This window comes from Balaenoptera musculus, chromosome 3, assembly GCF_009873245.2.
Source record: "Balaenoptera musculus isolate JJ_BM4_2016_0621 chromosome 3, mBalMus1.pri.v3, whole genome shotgun sequence".
NCBI classification, from domain to species: domain Eukaryota; kingdom Metazoa; phylum Chordata; class Mammalia; order Artiodactyla; family Balaenopteridae; genus Balaenoptera; species Balaenoptera musculus.
The window spans coordinates 168069364-168087373 of NC_045787.1; the positions used below are offsets into that span (position 1 = coordinate 168069364).

At 53.7% G+C, this 18010-nt stretch overlaps 1 protein-coding gene across 2 annotated transcripts; it reads right to left on the reverse strand.

Annotated features, from left to right (window-relative positions):
- Positions 1–553: 553 nt before the first annotated feature.
- Positions 554–17706, reverse strand: YJU2 (YJU2 splicing factor homolog). 2 transcript variants are annotated; one of them, XM_036848655.1, is made up of 8 exons: positions 17597–17706; positions 15519–15619; positions 13327–13471; positions 11219–11353; positions 8655–8836; positions 6984–7104; positions 3575–3719; positions 554–2533 (listed from the first exon to the last, which is right to left on the reverse strand). In XM_036848655.1, exons 1-8 carry the CDS (start codon positions 17618–17620, stop codon positions 2421–2423), a joined length of 966 nt encoding a protein of 321 aa, XP_036704550.1. In that variant the 5' UTR covers positions 17621–17706; the 3' UTR covers positions 554–2420. The 2 variants fall into 2 exon arrangements, with proteins under 2 accessions (XP_036704550.1, XP_036704549.1); XM_036848654.1 differs by lacking the exons at positions 554–2533; positions 3575–3719 and adding an exon at positions 5525–6781 and having other exon boundaries at positions 17597–17687.
- Between the last annotated feature and the right edge of the window lie 304 nt (positions 17707–18010).

The following is an 18010-nucleotide window of genomic DNA, read 5'->3' on the forward strand; positions in this document are numbered from 1 at the left end:
ATTTGGGGATCACTTGTTACACAGTACTAGGTAACTAATACAGGGAGCCACAAGCAGTATGCACACCTCCTAAGGTACTCCCATCAGAACTACCCTACCCTGCTTAATTGCAACATTAGCGCCACCTCTAGTATCATTTTACATCTTATTATGATATATGAGTAAATATTTGGCTTTGCAGGTCACAGAATCGCTGTTTTAGTCACCTCTGCCACTGGAGAGCAAAGGCAGCCGTGGGTGATATGCACACAAATGGGTGTGTAGGGTGTGCCAATAAAACTTACCTACAAAAACAGGCCACAGGCCAAATGTGGCCTGTGGATCACAGTTTGGTAATCCATGTTTTAGAATGGAGTCAGGTTAACAATAATGTTAAGTAAATAATAGCAACGGATGGTGCACGTACATGGCAAAAATTGTGATGGATTAAGAGCAATGGCAGTTCAGGAAACAGTCTGAAAGAATGAATCGAAATGAAGCAGAGCGCCCCCAGCCCCCCAATTTCTTTTCACAACTACTTAAGCTGGGTGACTTCTTTACATTTTTTTTTTTAAATAAATTTATTTATTTTTGGCTGTGTTGGGTCTTCGTTTCTGTGCGAGGGCTTTCTCTAGTTGTGGCAAGCGGGGGCCAATCTTCATCGCGGTGCGCAGGCCTCTCACTGTTGCGGCCTCTCTTGTTGTGGAGCACAGGCTCCAGACGCACAGGCTCAGTAGTTGTGGCTCACGGGCCCAGTTGCTCCGCGGCATGTGGGATCTTCCCAGACCAGGGCTCGAACCCGTGTCCCCTGCATTGGCAGGCAGATTCTCAACCACTGCGCCACCAGGGAAGCCCCAATTTCTTTTCACAACTACTTAAGCTGGGTGACTTCTTTACTTTTTTTGTTTTTATTTTTATTTTTAGGCTGTGCCGAGCAGCTTTCGGGATCTTAGTCCCCCCACCAGGGATTGAACACAGGCCCTCGGCAGTGAAAGCGCCGAGTCCTAACCACTGGACCACTGGGGAATTCCTTGGATGACATTTTAACCCAGAGTCTCTGAATGGCCCACGTCCAGGGCACTGTCTGCAGGATGCTGAGTTGGGGGAAAAACGGGCAGTGGTGCGCTGGTACGGGCTTCACAACTGGCTCTGGCGTGGGGAACTGGTTTGCAGCATCTGCCGATTTCCATGGTGTAAACACTCCGTGGTGGCCAATTTTAAGCCATAAATATGATGCTGCTGGGTGCAAAACTGGGAAGAGATGCACGAGGCATCAGTTCTCACTAGCTGCCAGTGTGGGCTGGCTTCAGTCCCCACCGTCAGGGCTTTTTTTTTTTTGGCCACGCCGAGAGGCACGTGGGATCTTAGTTTCCCGACCAAGGATCGAACCCGCACCCCTTGCGGCGGAAGCGCGGAGTCTTAACCACCAGACCGCCAGGGGAGTCCCTGTCAGGGCTTTGGAATCAGACCCACCCAGGTCCTGTCTTCACAGCCATGGGGCTGTAATATAAGACCCCCAAGCCCTCATCAGAAGCCCTGGCTGGACCCCGGTTCACCTCGTTGTGCCGTCCCTAAGCAAGGAAATCACCGTAGGAAAGCGAATCCTCAAAGTGGGGGGGTTTCATCCCCTAAACTCTGACAGTGAAAAACACAAAGCCTCATTATCAAATGTCAGATGACAGTCTGTGTGTGTGTGTCTGTGTGTGAGAGGAGGGCTAACATCTGTGACCCCAGGAGGGGCGGGAGACCAGAGATGGGGGCTGATCAGGTTGTGAAGCAGTCTGGCGGGGGCACAGGACCTTCAAGTAGAAAATACTGCAGCAGGAGGGGATCACACGAGCTGGAATCTGGCAACCTTGAAAGAACATGAGCTTTGGAATCAGACTTGCTGGTTACATGACCGTATCAGCTTTCCACTGCTGCTTCACAAATTATCCCCAAACTGAGTGTATGAAACAATGAACATTATCTCGAAGTTTCTGAGAGTCAAGAGTCCAGGACTGGCTAGGTTGCGTGCTTCTGCAGCCCCCTCCTCAGATGCTGGCAGAGAGAAGGCACCCCCAGGCCAGATCAGCAGGTTCCTTTCATGGGTTCCAGATGGTTCTGTGGCGGGAAGGGATGGAGCCAACCACTGGTGGGTGGGCTCACCCATGTGCCCAAAGCATCTCAGGATGTCAGCCGCGACGACCTCGAAGGCCTGCCAGAAGCTGCTCCGGGGATGTCGCCATGTGAGCTGGGGACGCCGAACTCCGAGGGGGGAAGGTGGGGGGACGGGAGAGAAACTGAGTCCCTCAGCTGAAGCCCTTGCTGACCCCGCCGGTCTTGGAGGTCATTTGTGCTTGTCCGGTGGTGACTCTGGTTGGTCCCAGGGCCTCCTGCCCTGACCATGGGCTGGAGCTGGCTGTGGGATCTTGACCTGGGGAAGGGCCTGGGGGCAGGGCTCAGTTGCTGCCGCTGCTGTCCTCGCTGTCGGAATACACACCCAGCTGGCTCAGGGAGGAGGTGCCAGGCGTCTGGAGCGCGGGGCCAGCCACCTGCCCGTTCTTCACTGCATCTGAGGGAGAGGCGAGAGCTAGCCCACCGTGCCTCCTCATCCCGGCAGCCCACCTCGGGACAGTTCCAGGTGGGCTGGGCCTGGGTGAGGCTGGGAGAGCGGGATCGGCCATTCCTGCTTGTTTGCAGCCTTTGTGGAAAGTGCCTGGCAGACCCATCACGGTTTAAACCCGCACACCCCTTGACCCAGCAGCTCCGCTTCTGAAAGCTGATCTAGGTGGGCACAGGTGCCCGTGCCAGGGGTGCAACACAGAAAACGGAAACACTCCAAGTCCCAAGTGACAAAGAGGGGCAGACCCTGGCTCCACCACCCACCCTGGCCGTGTGGCTTTGGGCAAACAGCTTCACCTCTCTGGGCCTCGGTCTCCTCATCCGATAAATGGGGTAATAACTGTTCTGATAACAATGGCTCGTGTATCCACAAGACTCGCTGGGTGCCAGGATCTACTGCAGGCGCCTGACATGCAGCAGCTCATGGAATCAGCCCCCAAACCCTACGAGGCCCTACGAGGTTGGTCCTGTTGTCATGAGCATCTTCCAGGACAGGAAGCCGAGGACCGGGGTTGAGGGCCCTCGACCAAGGCCACAGAACGAGCACGCGGAGGCGGAGGGAGCTGCACCCAGGCTGCCTGCCCTGGAAGCCTGCTCTTTCCACCTCGTCGGGCCGACCTCACCCTAATTCTCCATCTCCCGAGGGTCCGAGGAGCCACACACACAGAGCACCGGCGACACAACAACCGAGGTGCGGACGTCCAGGAACCAACCTGGAGGCTGGGGCCGGTGTCTATGTACAACGGAAGACTGGGATATGGGCGGCCGTGGGATCGGACAATTTGTCCTACACGCCTCTATCTGACTTGGGTTTTAAAAGCGAGCACTTGCTCCTTTTGTAATTACAAGAAAAAAGGGAACTGCAGCCCTTCTCCCCTTACCCCTGGTTGGGGGCACACCTCACCCCGCACCGGAACAGCACCGGGGGTGCCGTCGCCACCTGGTGGCCGCCCTTGGCACTGCATGAAGCTAAGGGACTGCAGGAACCTACCTGGGGCGGGCAGGACTCCTCCTCGCTGGATGCTGCGGCCCAGGTCTGTTTTCTTCACCACAACCAGGCCAGACAGCTGGGGAGTGCTGCCAAAGGTGCCCACACTGCGCTCCCAGCGCTCCGTCTTCCTCTTGGCTTTTGGGGCCTGCAGTTTGTGGCGGGGGTAGCAGGGGGCAGGCATGACTGGGTGGTCTGTCCCAGATCCTGCTCCTTCTCTGGCAGCCCAGTTCCTAGTCCCCAGCTGAGCCAGGATCTTTACCATTCCCACTCCCCCTGCTGTGCTGACCAACTCTCTTTCTCCTGCTCGAAACTCCTCTGTGGGCCCCCACACCCTGCGCTTACACTTCCTAAATCACACCGTGACGGCTCACCTCCATGCCATTCCCTCCACCTGGAATGCCCCCTTTGCTTCTAGTTCACTTGGTGAACTCCTACTCATCCTTCAATACCCATCTCAAGTATCTGCTCCCCTGGGAAGCCTTTCCTCACATTTCAAGCTCAAGTGCATGCTGCATGTCTGTGCCCACAGTGGCCTCCACAGCCTTATTAACTGCCTCTGCAACCAAGCTGCGGGGTCCTGCCTTGTTCACTGCTGGGTCTGTAGTAGGTGCTCAATCAACATGTTTGAGGGAATGACAGAAGATGGGGGCACCCACTTTGGGGACCAGTTAGCGGGAGGCAGAGAGGGGCTCAGCCCCACCTCCAGCTCTTCAGTCACACCAGAAGGGACCCCTTTTATCTGTTTGATGTTTAAATAGAGGAACTGGAAACCACTAGATGCAGGAGGTCCTGTCGGAGCTGGGAGCTGAGGGTGCAGGGGGAGCATGACGGCAGGGGGCTGCCCGCACAGAGCTCACCATCTGGGGAGAAAGAGGGTGGATGAGCAAGTAGATGCTCAGGACACCATCGTCTTTTTCTTTTTTTGGCTGCACGGCATGAGGGATCTTAGTTCCCCAACCAGGGATCAAACCTGTGCCCCCTGCATTGGGAATAGGAAGTCTTAACCACTGGACCGCCAGGGAAGTCCCCAGACACCACTGTCTTGATCAGTGATGTGAAAGAAAGAAGTCAGGGTGGTGTGACAGCATGGGGGGACAGCTACTGCTGATCAGGGGCCAGCGGTGCCGAGGTCAGAATGCAGTGCTGAGGTCAGCAAGCAGAGATGGGAGGCAGGACTGAGCCTGGCCCTTCCGAGGGGGCTGGCACAGTTGGGGCGGGGAGTGGGGGCAGGAGGAGGACACAGCGGCCTCACTGCATCCCCCGTGTGTGGTAACCGAGACAGAAGCTGTCCACTGGGGGCACAGCGAGAGACCGGCAGTCCTAGCCGAAGCTTGCTTATCTGGCACCACTGAACTGACTGGCGGAGCTAGCTGCTATCCTTCACCTTTCGTCAAATGCCATTACAGGTCCCCATTAAACTAAATCCAGGGAACAGAGGGGTGAAAGAGAGATGTTTCCGTAAAAGTTATGGTGAAGTTTGTGTAAAGCAAAATACAAGAAGAAGTCCACCATCAAATTAGCTACGAGCAAGGTAACTGTAAGAGACTGGCAGGTGGGCTTCCCTGGTGGCGCAGTGGTTAAGAATCCGCCTGCCAATGCAGGAGACATGGGTTCGAGCCCTGGTCCAGGAAGATCCCACATGCCGCAGAGCAGCTAAGCCTGTGCGCCACAACTACTGAGCCTGTGCTCTAGAGCCCACGAGCCACAACTACTGAGCCCGTGTGCTGCAACTACTGAGCCTGCGAACCACAACTACTGAGTCTGCGTGCTGCAACTACTGAAGCCCACACGCCTAGAGCCCGTGCTCTGCAACAAGAGAAGCCACCGCAATGAGAAGCCCGGGCACCACGACGAAGAGTAGCCCCCGCTCGCTGCAACTAGAGAAAGTCAGCGCAGCAGCAGCGAAGACCCAACGCAGCCAAAACTAACTAACTAACTAAATAAATTTATTAAAAAAAAAAAAAAAAAGACGGGGGGAAATCACACAAGGCCAGAGTACTTTGAAAGTACCTTCAATCTCTTGTTCCACTTGAAAGGAAAAAAGAAGAGGAAACTTTAGACCATGAATTCTGAGGCTGGTTTATGCAAGAGAGACAGCGTGAGAACTCTGATCAGGGGATACAGCCTCAAGGAAAACACCTTGGTTCTATGTCAAAAGGTTAATGGGTGAGAGTGAGAGTACACGACCCCCAAACCCGCTCTCTTCAGACACTTACAGAATTCTCAGCTGGAACATGGCTGCCTCAGTGAAAGACTACATTTCCCAGCCCCCTTTGCAGCAGGATGTGGTCAGGTGGTTCAGTTCTGACCAATGGGGTGTGAGAAGAATGTACTCAATCAAGGGTATAGTTACCCTCAATGTCCTCCTCCCCTGTCCCCACCTCTTTCCACTGGCTGGGATGCAGATGTGGCACTGAGCTGCCTTGCAATGAAGGCATCATCCTTGGGACGGCAGGACAATGAGGACCCGGACACCAGGGCCCACCTTCTCTGTTCTGCACAGCCCCGCACAACTGTTATTTGAGAGAAAAGTAACTTCCATGCAGTTGAAATGGCTGTCACTTGGGTCCTGTCCAGTGGCTGGACTTGTATTTAACTAATACAGACCAGGAACATGTTTTGAATTAAAATAATAAGTTTCTGGGGGTGTCTGTGCTATTTATGATTTCCCACTTTAACCCCCTCCTTCGATTAACAAACCAGAGTGGCCTTGACCACCTTGGATAAGACACCTGTGGCGGAAAACGCTAGCTCCCTCCCCAAATCCTCTTCTTTCTTTCTGCCAGCAAGGGCAGCTAGAGGAGGCAGCTCCCAGCCTGCCCTGCAGCGGGATGCGGCCATGTGACTATGCCCGCCCACTGGGACTCGAGGGGAATGGAGGCGGGCTGCCTCTGAACCTGGGCCTCCAGGTGCTGGCTGGTGGTCCTCCACACATGCTCCGCCTTCCTGCAGCTGGAACCCCAGGGTGCTCTGAGCCAGCGGTGACCGCGGAGTTGGCATCCGTGTTCCAGGACAGGGCAGAACTAGGAGACGGGAGGAGCCTGGATCCCTGAATGACTGCATGGAGCAGGGCTGCCTGGGAGTCCAGCCCAGGGCTGTGAAGTGACTGAGAAATAAATGTCTGCCTGATGTCTCTAAGTGTGGGGAGTCTCCTTGTTTCTGCAGCTGAAGCACGGGTGGAAAACTACAGTCCCGGAGGCCTGCCACCTGTTTTTGTAAATAAAGTTTTATTGGCACCCGACCACGCCCACTTATTCATGTACTATCTACGGCTGTTTAGTGCTATGATGGTGGAGTTGACCACTTAGGACCCAGACTGGCCTTTCAAGACAAAGTTAAGCCAACCCCTGGCTTACTCTGTCCCTGCTTCACCTGAGAGCATGTGGAGATGCGGGCGGGCCCCACTCACCTCGTCCAGGATGGCGGTGGGGTTGGGCAGGAGGGCCTGCTGGGGCTGGGTGGGAGCAGCATCCTCCTCTGAATCGGAGTCTTCCAGGAGTCTTCGTTTCCTAGATTCTTCCACTAAGGCCCTGCGGGAAGGAACGTGGGACTTGGGAACGTGCTCTGTTGTGGGACAATGGCTGGGACACCACTCCCCCCCACTGTGGTGCACCGCCTGGCTGCCCTGTCCTGATCTCACTGAGTGGGGGATGGGGATGCACAAATAACTTGAAAAAAAATTCTTTGTCCAGGGGCTTCCCTGGTGGCGCAGTGGTTGGGAGTCCGCCTGCCAATGCAGGGGACGCGGGTTCGAGCCCTGGTCCAGGAAGATCCCACATGCTACGGAGCAACTAAGCCCGTGCACCACAACTACTGAGCCTGCGCTCCAGAGCTCGTGAGACACAACTGCTGAGCCTGTGTGCTGCAACTACTGAAGCCCGCGCACCTGGAGCCCGTGCTCCGGAACAAGAGAAGCCACTGCAATGAAGAGTAGCCCCTGCTTGCCACAACTAGAGAAAGCCCGCGTGCAGCAACGAAGACCCGACCCAACACAGCCAAAAATAAATAAAATAAATTAAAAAAAAAAAAAAAAGTTCCTTGTCCACTGAGCCCAGTGGGGTGGTTAAGTGCCTGGAGGCCAGAAGCAGTCTGGGTTTGAACCCCAGCTGGGGGGCCTCAGTCAGGGCTGTGCTGGGAGCTCCTTGAACCTCAGTTCTCTTGACCACCATAACGACAGAGCCAAACTCAGAACAGTGCCTGGCACCCAGAAGGGGCTCGATAAATGCACACTCCTCTCGCTGTTATTTATGGTATCACTGACCTGCCAACCCAATAGCAGCTACTATGTGCCTGACCCTGTTCCAGGCCATGGATGCAGAGGTCAAACCAAGTCCCTGTTCAGACTTCAGATGAGGGGAGATAGATAATAAATCAGGAAAGGGGCAAATCAGCAAGAAGTTTCCAGAGAGTGGGAGGTGCCGGGCAGAAGCATGAACACAGCAGGCCTGAGGCCAGATCCTCAGAAAGGTTGGCTCACCAGGCCAGCCCTTGGGGGGCATCTGGATCTGGACTTGGGGGCTCCTGCCACCCTCACTGATGGGGGGCTCCCTGTCCCAACACTGTCTGTGCAGACATGGGGTCCACACGGGCACCTGTTCTCCTCCTGGGTCTGGGGTCTTGGCCGTGCTGGGCCGAGGTGCCTGCGTGACCGGCCCCCAGTGAGAACCCCAGGCTGGGTCTCGTGAGCCTCCCCGGGGGCCGCCCCTCCCTCTGCTGTCACGTCTCGTTTGGGGGGATTAAGCCTGTCCTGTGGGACTCCACCGGGAGAGACTCTGAAAGTCTGCACCCGGTCCTCCAACTCTGCCCCACCTGCCTTTTCCTTCTGCTGATTTTTCTCTGTAACTTTTCACTGTATTTAACTCATCAAACCTGGGGGTGATCCTGGGGGCCCCGACACAGACGCCACGAGACACAAAGTGAGATGGGGCGGGGGATGCGGGGAAGGCCTCCCTGAGACGGTGACGCGCGAGGGAGCTGTGGAAAGATCCGGAAGGGGGGATTCCAGGCAGAGGGAAGGGCCCTGTGAAGGTTGAGGGGGCTGGGCGCCCCGGGACCCCCAGCCCCGCCCGCCCCGACTCACGCCGCCTCCCGCTCATCCTCCTCCTGCTCCTGTTCCTGCCGCTCCTCCTCCGACAGGCGGTGCTGCCGCAGCATCGCCTCGAAGTCCACGTGGGCCTGCCGCTGGTTCAGGTCCTTGAGCTCCTGCAGGTTCTCCAGAACCTCCATCTCCAGCTTGGAGTCCTTGGTTCTGTTCTCCAGCACCTGGCAGGTGCGCAGACGCAGGGCCGAGTGAGCTGGGATTCCACCCCTCCACGCGGCCTGCCTGGCCTCTGGGGTCACCACGGGCAAGGGGAGACCCCCCCACCCTGGAGCCTCGATCCACAGCACCTGGTCCCACAGCTGTACCCATTTCACGGCTCGAACACTGAGGCTCGGGGAGGGGAAGTGATTGCCCAAGACCATGCGGCTGGTCAACGGTGGAGCCAGGTGGCCTGGACTTCCAGCCTGGCTCCGTCACTAAGCAAAAGTAATAAAGATTTAAAAAAAAGACGATCTGAGCAACTGGTGTGTGCCAGGCTCCAGGCTAAGATGTTTCCAGACATAATCTCGTTTAATGTTTGCAATAACCCCCACTTTACAGACAAAGACACTGAGGCTCAGAGAGGTGAGGTCGGCCCCGCCAGGGCTCAGAGAGGTGAGGTCGGCCCCGCCAGGTCTCAGAGAGGTGGCTTTGGAGCCAGGCGCGGCTGGGAATGAATCCTGCCTTGGCTGCTTCCTGGCTATGTGACCCTGTTGAACTAACCCTCTGGAAATGGCAGTTGTGGTTAGTTTGAAAATACGTCCACAAATTCTTTCACGCTCCTCCCTTCCAGAGGTGGAGCCTAACTGCCCTCCCTGTGAGGGTGGACTGGTGCAGTAACTCGCTTCTGATGAACACAACAGGACCAATGACGGTGTGTCCCTCCAAGACACGTCATAAAAGGCCCGGGGCTCCTCCTTGTTCTCTCTGGGACTCTCGCTGGGGGAGGGGGAGAAGCCCCCATGTTGTGAGGAGGCTCAAGCAGCGCTGTGGAGAGGCCCACGTGGACAGGACATGAAGCCTCCAGGGAGCGGCCACGCGAGGGGGCCACCCTGGAAGTGGCTCCTCCGGCCCCAGTTGAGCCATCAGATGAGGCAGCCCCGGCAGACAGCTTGACTGTGACCTTGGGAGGGACCCATAGAACCATCTAGCGAAGCTGCTCCTGGATTCCTGACCCTCAGAAACTGTGGGATAATAAATGCTGGAAGTTGCAAAGTTTTGAGTTGACTTGTTACACAGGGACAGCTAACCAGTACCAGGGTAATAACCCCGTGCCGGCCAGTGTAGCAGTAACTAGAGCAGCACATGGACAGCACTGAGGGAGCTCCAGGAATACAGCAAACTGCCTCTAAGGCCTATTTCCCTCCCTGCTGCTCCGCACGGCTGCTCAAAACATCGGATCAGATCTGACATGGCTTGATCAGAAAACACAGCTGGCAGAGGCGTGAGGGTCCAGGAAGAGATGGGAATTATGGGGGTGGGAGGAGACAGAGGAGAACATGGACTATCTACTATTTATGAGAAAGACGAAAAAAATGTCCAGTTAGAGATGAAAATAACGTCTTTAAGGGATAACAAAAGGTGTATCAACATTTATGAATTACTATGTGCCAAGCTGTGTTCTAAGAATTTTATGTGTATGACTCATTTAAACCCTCACCACAAGTGTACGAGGGGGGCACAATTCTCATCTCATTTTACAAGATGAGGACGCTGAGACACAGAGAGGCCGAGTGCCTTGGCCAAGGTCACACAGCCAGGATATGGTCAAAGAGAACATTTCCTTCTCTATTTCTAGTCTTAATCCAAACTAGCCTAATGAGAACCTCCTTAGAAAACTGCGGGGCCGCTGGCTGCAGGAAGCGCCTGGCGTTCTGAAGTCCACTGCCTGACTCCCTGTGTTAGTTTTCTCTTGCTGTGCAACAATTGCCACCAGCCCAGTGGCTTAAAACAACATGAATTCATTGCCTCCTGGTTTCTGTGGGTTGGGGAGTCTGGGCCGACACAGCTGGGTTCCCTGGCAGTCCTTGCTAGGCTGAGATCAAGGGCCCAGGGCCCTCTTCTGAGCTCACTCAGGCTGCTGAGAATTCAGTTCCTTGTGGTTGTGGGACTGAGGGTCCCTGCCTTCTTACTGGCTGTTGACTAGGGGCTGTTCTCAGCTCCTAGGGGCTGCCTGCTGTTCCCTGCCACGTGGCCACTTCCACAGTGTCAGTCCTTCATGTCTCTGACTTCCTCTGTCTCTGACTCTAGACCCGTATTAAGGGGACCATCCGGATAATCTCCCTCTTAGAAGGGCGACTGTGCCATAGTTTAACCTAACATAACTTAGTCACAGGAATAGGATCCTTGTATGCACAGTCTTGGGACTAGGTGACGTGTGTGACCAGGAGTCAGGGCTCTGGGGACATCTTAGAGCTCTGCTGACCACACTCTCCACCCCATCACCCTGCCTGGAGGCCTGAGGCAGGAAGGGGCACCGATTCCGCCAGCACTCAAGCACAGGCACACGTGCGTGTGCACACACACACACACACACACACACACACACACGTGCGCGCACTCACCTTCATGGGGTTGTTCAGCTCCTCGTCCTCCCGTTCCTTCTGCACCCTCTTCTCCTCCTCCTCCAGGAGCTTCTCCGCCTGGAAGTTCCGTGTGGCTCCATGCTCCATGGTGTAGTCTGTGTTTTCGGGGTCCGTCTGGGAGGGAGGATGGGCACACATCAGCTCCTACATCTCTGAGCGTCAAAAGCTTCTGCTGAACAGCAGTCAGCAGCCTGGGACACCTTCTCTCCGTGTTTCACTCCTCTTATATACCATTCTTTCTTTTTCTTGCCTACGGCTTTGGCGAGTACCGTTCTTTCTTTCTAGTGCTCCTGTCCCCTTTTGCAGAATCGCACAACTCCCTAGCATAGACCTGCAGACCCTTCTCCACCTGCCACTCCCCTCCCTGCTGCCCTTCACCTTCCACATGTTTGCAAATAAAAGTCTCTGGCCTCTGCCACATATCCTTTCTGGTGTGTGTGTGTCTGTGTGTGTGCGTGTGTGTGCACACACTTGACTTTTCTTCCCTTAAATATGAATTACCATATCAAGTATGTATAGAGCTATGCTCCTATTTGCGTTTATAAAAACGGAGAAGCAAAAATATAACATGGTATCCTGGATGAGACCCTGGGAACAGAAAGGTGACATTAGTGGAAAGATTGAAATCATGTCATGCCTGGAATTTGGCTAACAGTAATGATCCAGTGTTGGTTTCTTATTGTGCGGATGCAGTGTGGAAATGGAAGAGACGTTAACAGGAGGGGAAAGCTGGTGAGATGGCAGATGGGAACTCTCTGTGCTATCTTTGCAACTTCTTCTGTAAAGTCTAAAAGTATTCCAAAATGAGAGTTTACTATTTAAAAAAGAAAGAGCAAGGAAGAGAGTGATCCTGTGTGTATGTGTATGCAGAGCACAGTTTTTGAAAGCCATACAAGAAACTGTTATAAATGTCTCTATGCATGGGGGCTGGCTGGGCAGAGGGGAGCAGTAAACCAATTTTCCAGTGTTAATCCTGCAGTACTGTGGGAATTCTGTTTTTACCATATGCTCACATACACACACATATATATATATACATACATATATGCAATCCTAGTTATTTGAAATTCTTCACTATAAAGGCTGATTTATAACATTTTGCCGTAGTTTCTCTAGTCTTTAAAAAAATTCGTATGTGTTCATTAATATCTAAATATATACATATTTCATAATTCAGGTAAAAAAACCATTTTCTGGAGACAACCCATAGTTCATCAGCTGGCAAATGGATAAAGAAAATGTGGCCCATCCATACAGTGGAATATTATTCAGCTCTGAAAAGGAGTAAAGCACTGATACATGCTACAACATTGATGGACTTTGAAAACATGATGCTCAGTGAGAGATGCCAGACACAAAAGGCTACAGAGTGATTCCACTGATAATGAAGTGTCCGTAACAGGCAATCCACAGACACAGAAAGTGGATTCATGGTTGACAGGGGCTGGGGAGAGGGATGGGGAGTGACTGCTGATAGGGCTGGGGCTTAATTTTGGGGTGAAGAGAACGTCCTGGAATTAGAGAAGACAGCTTGGTACGTTAGGAATATAAGCCACTGAATTATACAATTTAAAAGGGATAATTCCATGGCATATAAATCATATCTCAGAAAACTGTTGTTAAAAAAGTAATTAAAATATATCATTTTTTAATGTACTTTTTATTTTAACCAAATCTTGTTTTTTAACCAAAGGAAAAAAGTCCCTAGCAAAAAAAATGCTCAAACAGTACAAAAGTATGTGAAGAGAAAACTATAAGTTCTCTTCATCCTTTCCTCAAATCTTTAATACCACTTTCTCCTCATCCTTTCCCCAAATCTTTAATACCACCCTTAGAGTAACAAAGTGAAAACGTGACTGCTACTGGCTGTGCAATATTCCACTGTACAGTAGTTTGTCCCTTCAATCCCCTGTCACAATACATCTAGGTTGCTTCTGGTTTTTTGCCTTTATAAACAACACTGCTGTGAACTTCTCCCCAAACCTTTGCTGTTTCCTGCGGAGAAGGTGAAATGGGATTTCCCTGGAGGGAGAGGACAGGAGCACTGACCCCCAGGGGAGGAAGGACCAGCCTGGCTGGCCGCCTACCTTGAAGGTGATCTCTGCCAGGCAGCGCGTGCACTTGATGTAGAAGCGGAAGATGGGCAGGCCCAGGTAGGACTCGTTCTGCACTGTCTCTTTGCGGGCGTTGAACTTCTTGCCCTTGTAGATATATTCTCCACATGTCTTACACCTGCGAGGCAGGACAGGGACTCAAGCCATCTCAGTACCCTGGTTCTTACTGGTAGGACGCTTTAGCATTCTGGCAGATGGCTGCTTGCATACCTCCAGGGACGGGAAGCTCCCTCCCCCGCCCCCCCAAGAAGACTGCCCCACTGTGTGTACTGATTCCCTTAGACGGCATACTCTTCTCACTAATATCTGCCTGGGTCTCGGCTGAAGTGTTGCCTTCTTGGGAAGCACCCAGACTACGCAGACTAGGTGAGACTCGCCTATCACCCGTTCCCGGAAGCAAGCCTGGAGTTCATGGGGCATCCTGACCTCCAAAGGGCAGATTCCGCCAGGAGGGATGCCACAAGGGGCAAGGCAGAGCTCCCGCACCCTGCCCTCCCGCGGCCCCTCCCGCTCAGATCCTGTGCTCGCTGGCCTCCTGGCTGTTCCTACAAACACCCCAGCTCGGTCCCACCTCCGGGCCTTCGCCCTTGCAATTCCCATAGCCCGTGACACCTTCCACCCCTCAGATCCCGGTTCTGCTGGCATTTCTTCCAACGTTTGCCTGACCACCCAGCGAAGCCCCCTCCCTCCCCGGCCACCGTCCAGTTCCTCTCTCTCTCTTGTGACCATCTATGTGTTCTACATGTGCCTTTCGTGAATATGCCTGAGCCCTTGTGTATTATCTCTACTCCCCACCAGACGGCTCCAGGGGGTCAAGTCCTTTTTATTTATTTATTTATTTATTTATTTAATTTTTTAAATTTTTGTCTGCATCGGGTCTTCGTTGCTGCGCGCGGGCTTTCTCTAGCTGCGGCGAGTGGGGCCTACTCTTCATTGCGGTGCTCAGGCTTCTCATTGCGGTGGCTTCTCTTGTTGCAGAGCACGGGCTCTAGGTGCGCAGGCTTCAGTAGTTGTGGCACACGGGCTCAGTAGTTGTGGCGCACGGGCTTAGTTGCTCTGTGGCATGTGGGATCTTCCCGGACCAGGGCTCGAACCCGTGTCCCCTGCATTGGTAGGTGGATTCTTAACCACTGCACCACCAGGGAAGTCCCGGGGGCTGGGGGAGGGGGACAAGTCTTGATGCCCACAGTGTCCCTGGCACCCAGCCAAGGCCCTGGTGCACAGCAGGTGCCCAGTAAGTGACTGCTGAGGGAAAACGAATGAAGAAAGAGGAGAGAGAGAAGAATACATAAACACGGGCTGAATTTCACTAACAAAGGTGGCTTCGATTACCACTTCGTTTCAGATGTGCTAAGATGTGAAAAATTGTGGTGAGGTACAGTAATTCCGAGGCGGTATGAAGGACGAGGCCTGGGGACTGTGATGGGGAGGGAAGGATGGAGGGGGTTGGGAGGGGGATCCGGAGGGCCTCTCTGAGGGGGTGAGATCTAAGCCAAGTCTTGAAGGGTGAAAAAGAGCCAGCCAGGGCTTCCCTGGTGGCGCAGTGGTTAAGAATCTGTCTGCCAATGCAGGGGACACCGGTTCGAGCCCTGGTCTGGGAAGATCCCACATGCCACAGAGCAACTAAGCCCGTGCATCACAACTACTGAGCCTGCGCTCTAGAGCCCGTGAGCCACAACTACTGAAACCCGCACACCTAGAGCCCGTGCTCTGCAACAAGAGAAGCCACCACAATGAGAAGCCCATGCACCACAACGAAGACCCAACTCAGCCAAAAAAGAAAAAAAAAAAGAGCCAGCCATGTGAGAGCAGAAAGAAAAGTGTCCCAGGCAGAGGCAACAGCTTGTGCAAAGGCCCTGGGGCAGGAACGGACAGGACTGCTGGAGGAAGTGAATGTACGTACAGGACCCTGTCTTGTGTGCACACTCTTATTACCAGTGACTGAGATCTCGACACAGGTACCAGCTAGGACCTCTGAGACATCAGGGATATTAGTCCTGAACGGCAGGAGGGTGAGGTCTGGCACGGTCACTCGCTCACTGGGTCCACGTCTGAGCCAGGACCGACGACCTGGTCTGAGCACTGGGGACGGGACGCTCTCTGTGGGTGCCGGGCACTGGGTCTGTCCACCACAACCAGTGCAGGGGCCCCGTGGTGTCACTCACCTCATGTTGAAGGGGGCCATCAGCCGCACCACGTACTGCCGGTCTTTGGGCAGCTTGAGCTTGGGGATCTTTGAAGGGTCGAAGTCGGGTGGGTAGTATTTCTGTGGGGAGGAAGGAAGGGTCAGGGGAGCTGCTTTCAGACGCAGAGGCAGGCCGGGGGCACAGGGAAGGGGCTCTGGGGAGCTGTGTCTGGGTCCCCAAGACCACTCCCACGTCTGAGGATTTGGTGAGAGGACTCCTAGGACTCGCATACACTTGTCCTCATGGTTACTATTCATTACAACAAAGGGATACAGAGAAAAACGAGCCAAGGGAAAAGGCGTGTGGGGAGGGGCCCAGGGAGACCGGACACAAGCTTCCAGAGACTTCTCCTGATGGAGTCAATTCTCCCAGTGATATATTGTGACAACGTGTGTGAAATGTCCCCCAGGGAAGCTCAGGAAGACCCAGCACCCAGGGTTTTCATTGGGGGCTGGTGTGTAGGCACCTCTGCCCGGCACGTATGACGATTCCAGACTCTAGACTCCTGGAGGGGAGCAGGTGCTCAGCATAAACCATACTGTTTGTACAAACAATTTAAACCCAGGGAGCCATTCTTTTCAGAGAACATTGGGAACCATCCCAAAATTCAGGTTTCCGGATACCAGGCAAAGTCTAGCATTGCAAGCCAGCCTTTCTAAGGCAGCAGCCTCAAGCCTGTTGCATTAACTCTTTCTGCACAGAAGCCTGAGATGGGAGATGTGGGGAAGGAGAGTTTGGATTATGAAAGAGAACTACATACGATAATCAGAAAATAAAGCACTTTGCGTTTTGAGCACTTACTAGGCTCCACATAGTACACAGAGAGCTTTATGTCTCCTGCCTCACGGAATTCTAGCAAAGACTCTATGAGACAGAGAATGGTGTACCCATTTCACAGAGGAGGAAACTGAGTTCTGGTGGTTTCAGCTACTCAGGGTCACACAGTGTGAGCAGCAGAGCCAGGATTCAGACCCAGGGACACAGCTCTGGGGAAACTGTGGTACAGTGATTAGGAGCATCAGTTACAGAGCTGGCGGGGAGGGGTGTCTGGGTCTGATTCCTCTACTCTCTGGCTATTACATAACCTCTCTGGGCCTCAGCTTCTTCATCTGAAGAAGGGATAACCTGTCCCCCTGAGAAGACTTGATGAACAAGGCACTTAGAGCTGTGCCTGGCACACAGAAGTATCTACCAGCAAGTTATGGAAATAGCTGGGCTGCCACCTGGATCCTCGGGATGGAAGGACTTTCACGGACTCGAAGTCCGGCACACTGCACTGGGGCTGGCTGGGGCTGAATTTCTAATATAGGTGTTTAAAAGATTAGAGCACTGAGTCACTGTAACGGACATCATCCTGGGCTCCAAGCCACCAGTCTGGAGGTCTCCTCTCTACTCCGTCCAGACATCTTAGGCTTACATACTCCCACGCTGGGGAGCTCACCCCCATCCTGGGAGCACACACCCTGCTGAAGGGCGGGGAACAGGGACTCAGAATTCCGGAGCGCTCTTCTCCAGAAGCTGAATCCTGCCTTCCAGAGACCAGCTCCACACCCCAAGAGTCCCAGTTTTCCCCAACAGAACTGAGAGAAGCTGAGGCAATTGGAAGGGTCCCTGCCAGCGGAGCAGAAGAGCTTAGCAAAGCCTAATCCCTCCAAGGAACACGATTGGCTAGAACCCCAAGCGGGGAGAGACTTAACAGAGCCACGCCTCCTGGAGATGAGGATGTAAAGTGGGAATACCAATATCCTAAGGAAGCTCCGCCCCCGAGCGAAGTGATTGGATAATTCCCTTCAGAAAATCCAATCAGAAGTGACTGGGTAAATAGCCTAAGCCCCGCCCCCACAGGTGACTGGGTACACCCCAGCCTCGAGGGAAAGGCTTAGTGAAGGCCCACCCTCCGCAGGAGGTGATTAGGAGAAGTCTAGAGAGCCCCGCCCTGCAGAAGGCCGTTGGGGAAGAAAGCAAAGGCCCTAATAGGAGAGTATAAGTAGCCCTCCGCGGCCCGAGCTCCGAGATGTCCCGCCCCAGGTCGAAAACCCTAGTTGCCCAACACTTACGTTTAAAACTTTTCGCTCCGACATCTTTACCTCCTACTCTTCTCACGACCACGGGAGTACTGAATAGGCTGTTTGTCGAACTTCCCCGACCATCTATCCCTTGTATTTCCGCTTCCGTCACTTCCTTCAACCGCTGTTATTGGCTGCCGCGTACACAGCTTGCCTTTTCATTGGTTCAGATCCCCGCCTGTCAACATTCGAGTCCGTCTGTATTCCCTCCCCAGTTGCAACTTCGGTAAGGGCGCAACAAAAGGTTCCGGGATCGGTGTGGATTTGAAGTTCCGAGGAGGAGGCGCTGCGCCCTCTAGAGGTGAGCAGCGACTGGTTAAAATTTCGTCGTCACGCGACATGGCTGCTGGTCGCTACATTCCCTGTGGTTTGTTCTTTTATTAAGCAAATGTAGAACTCAGCGTT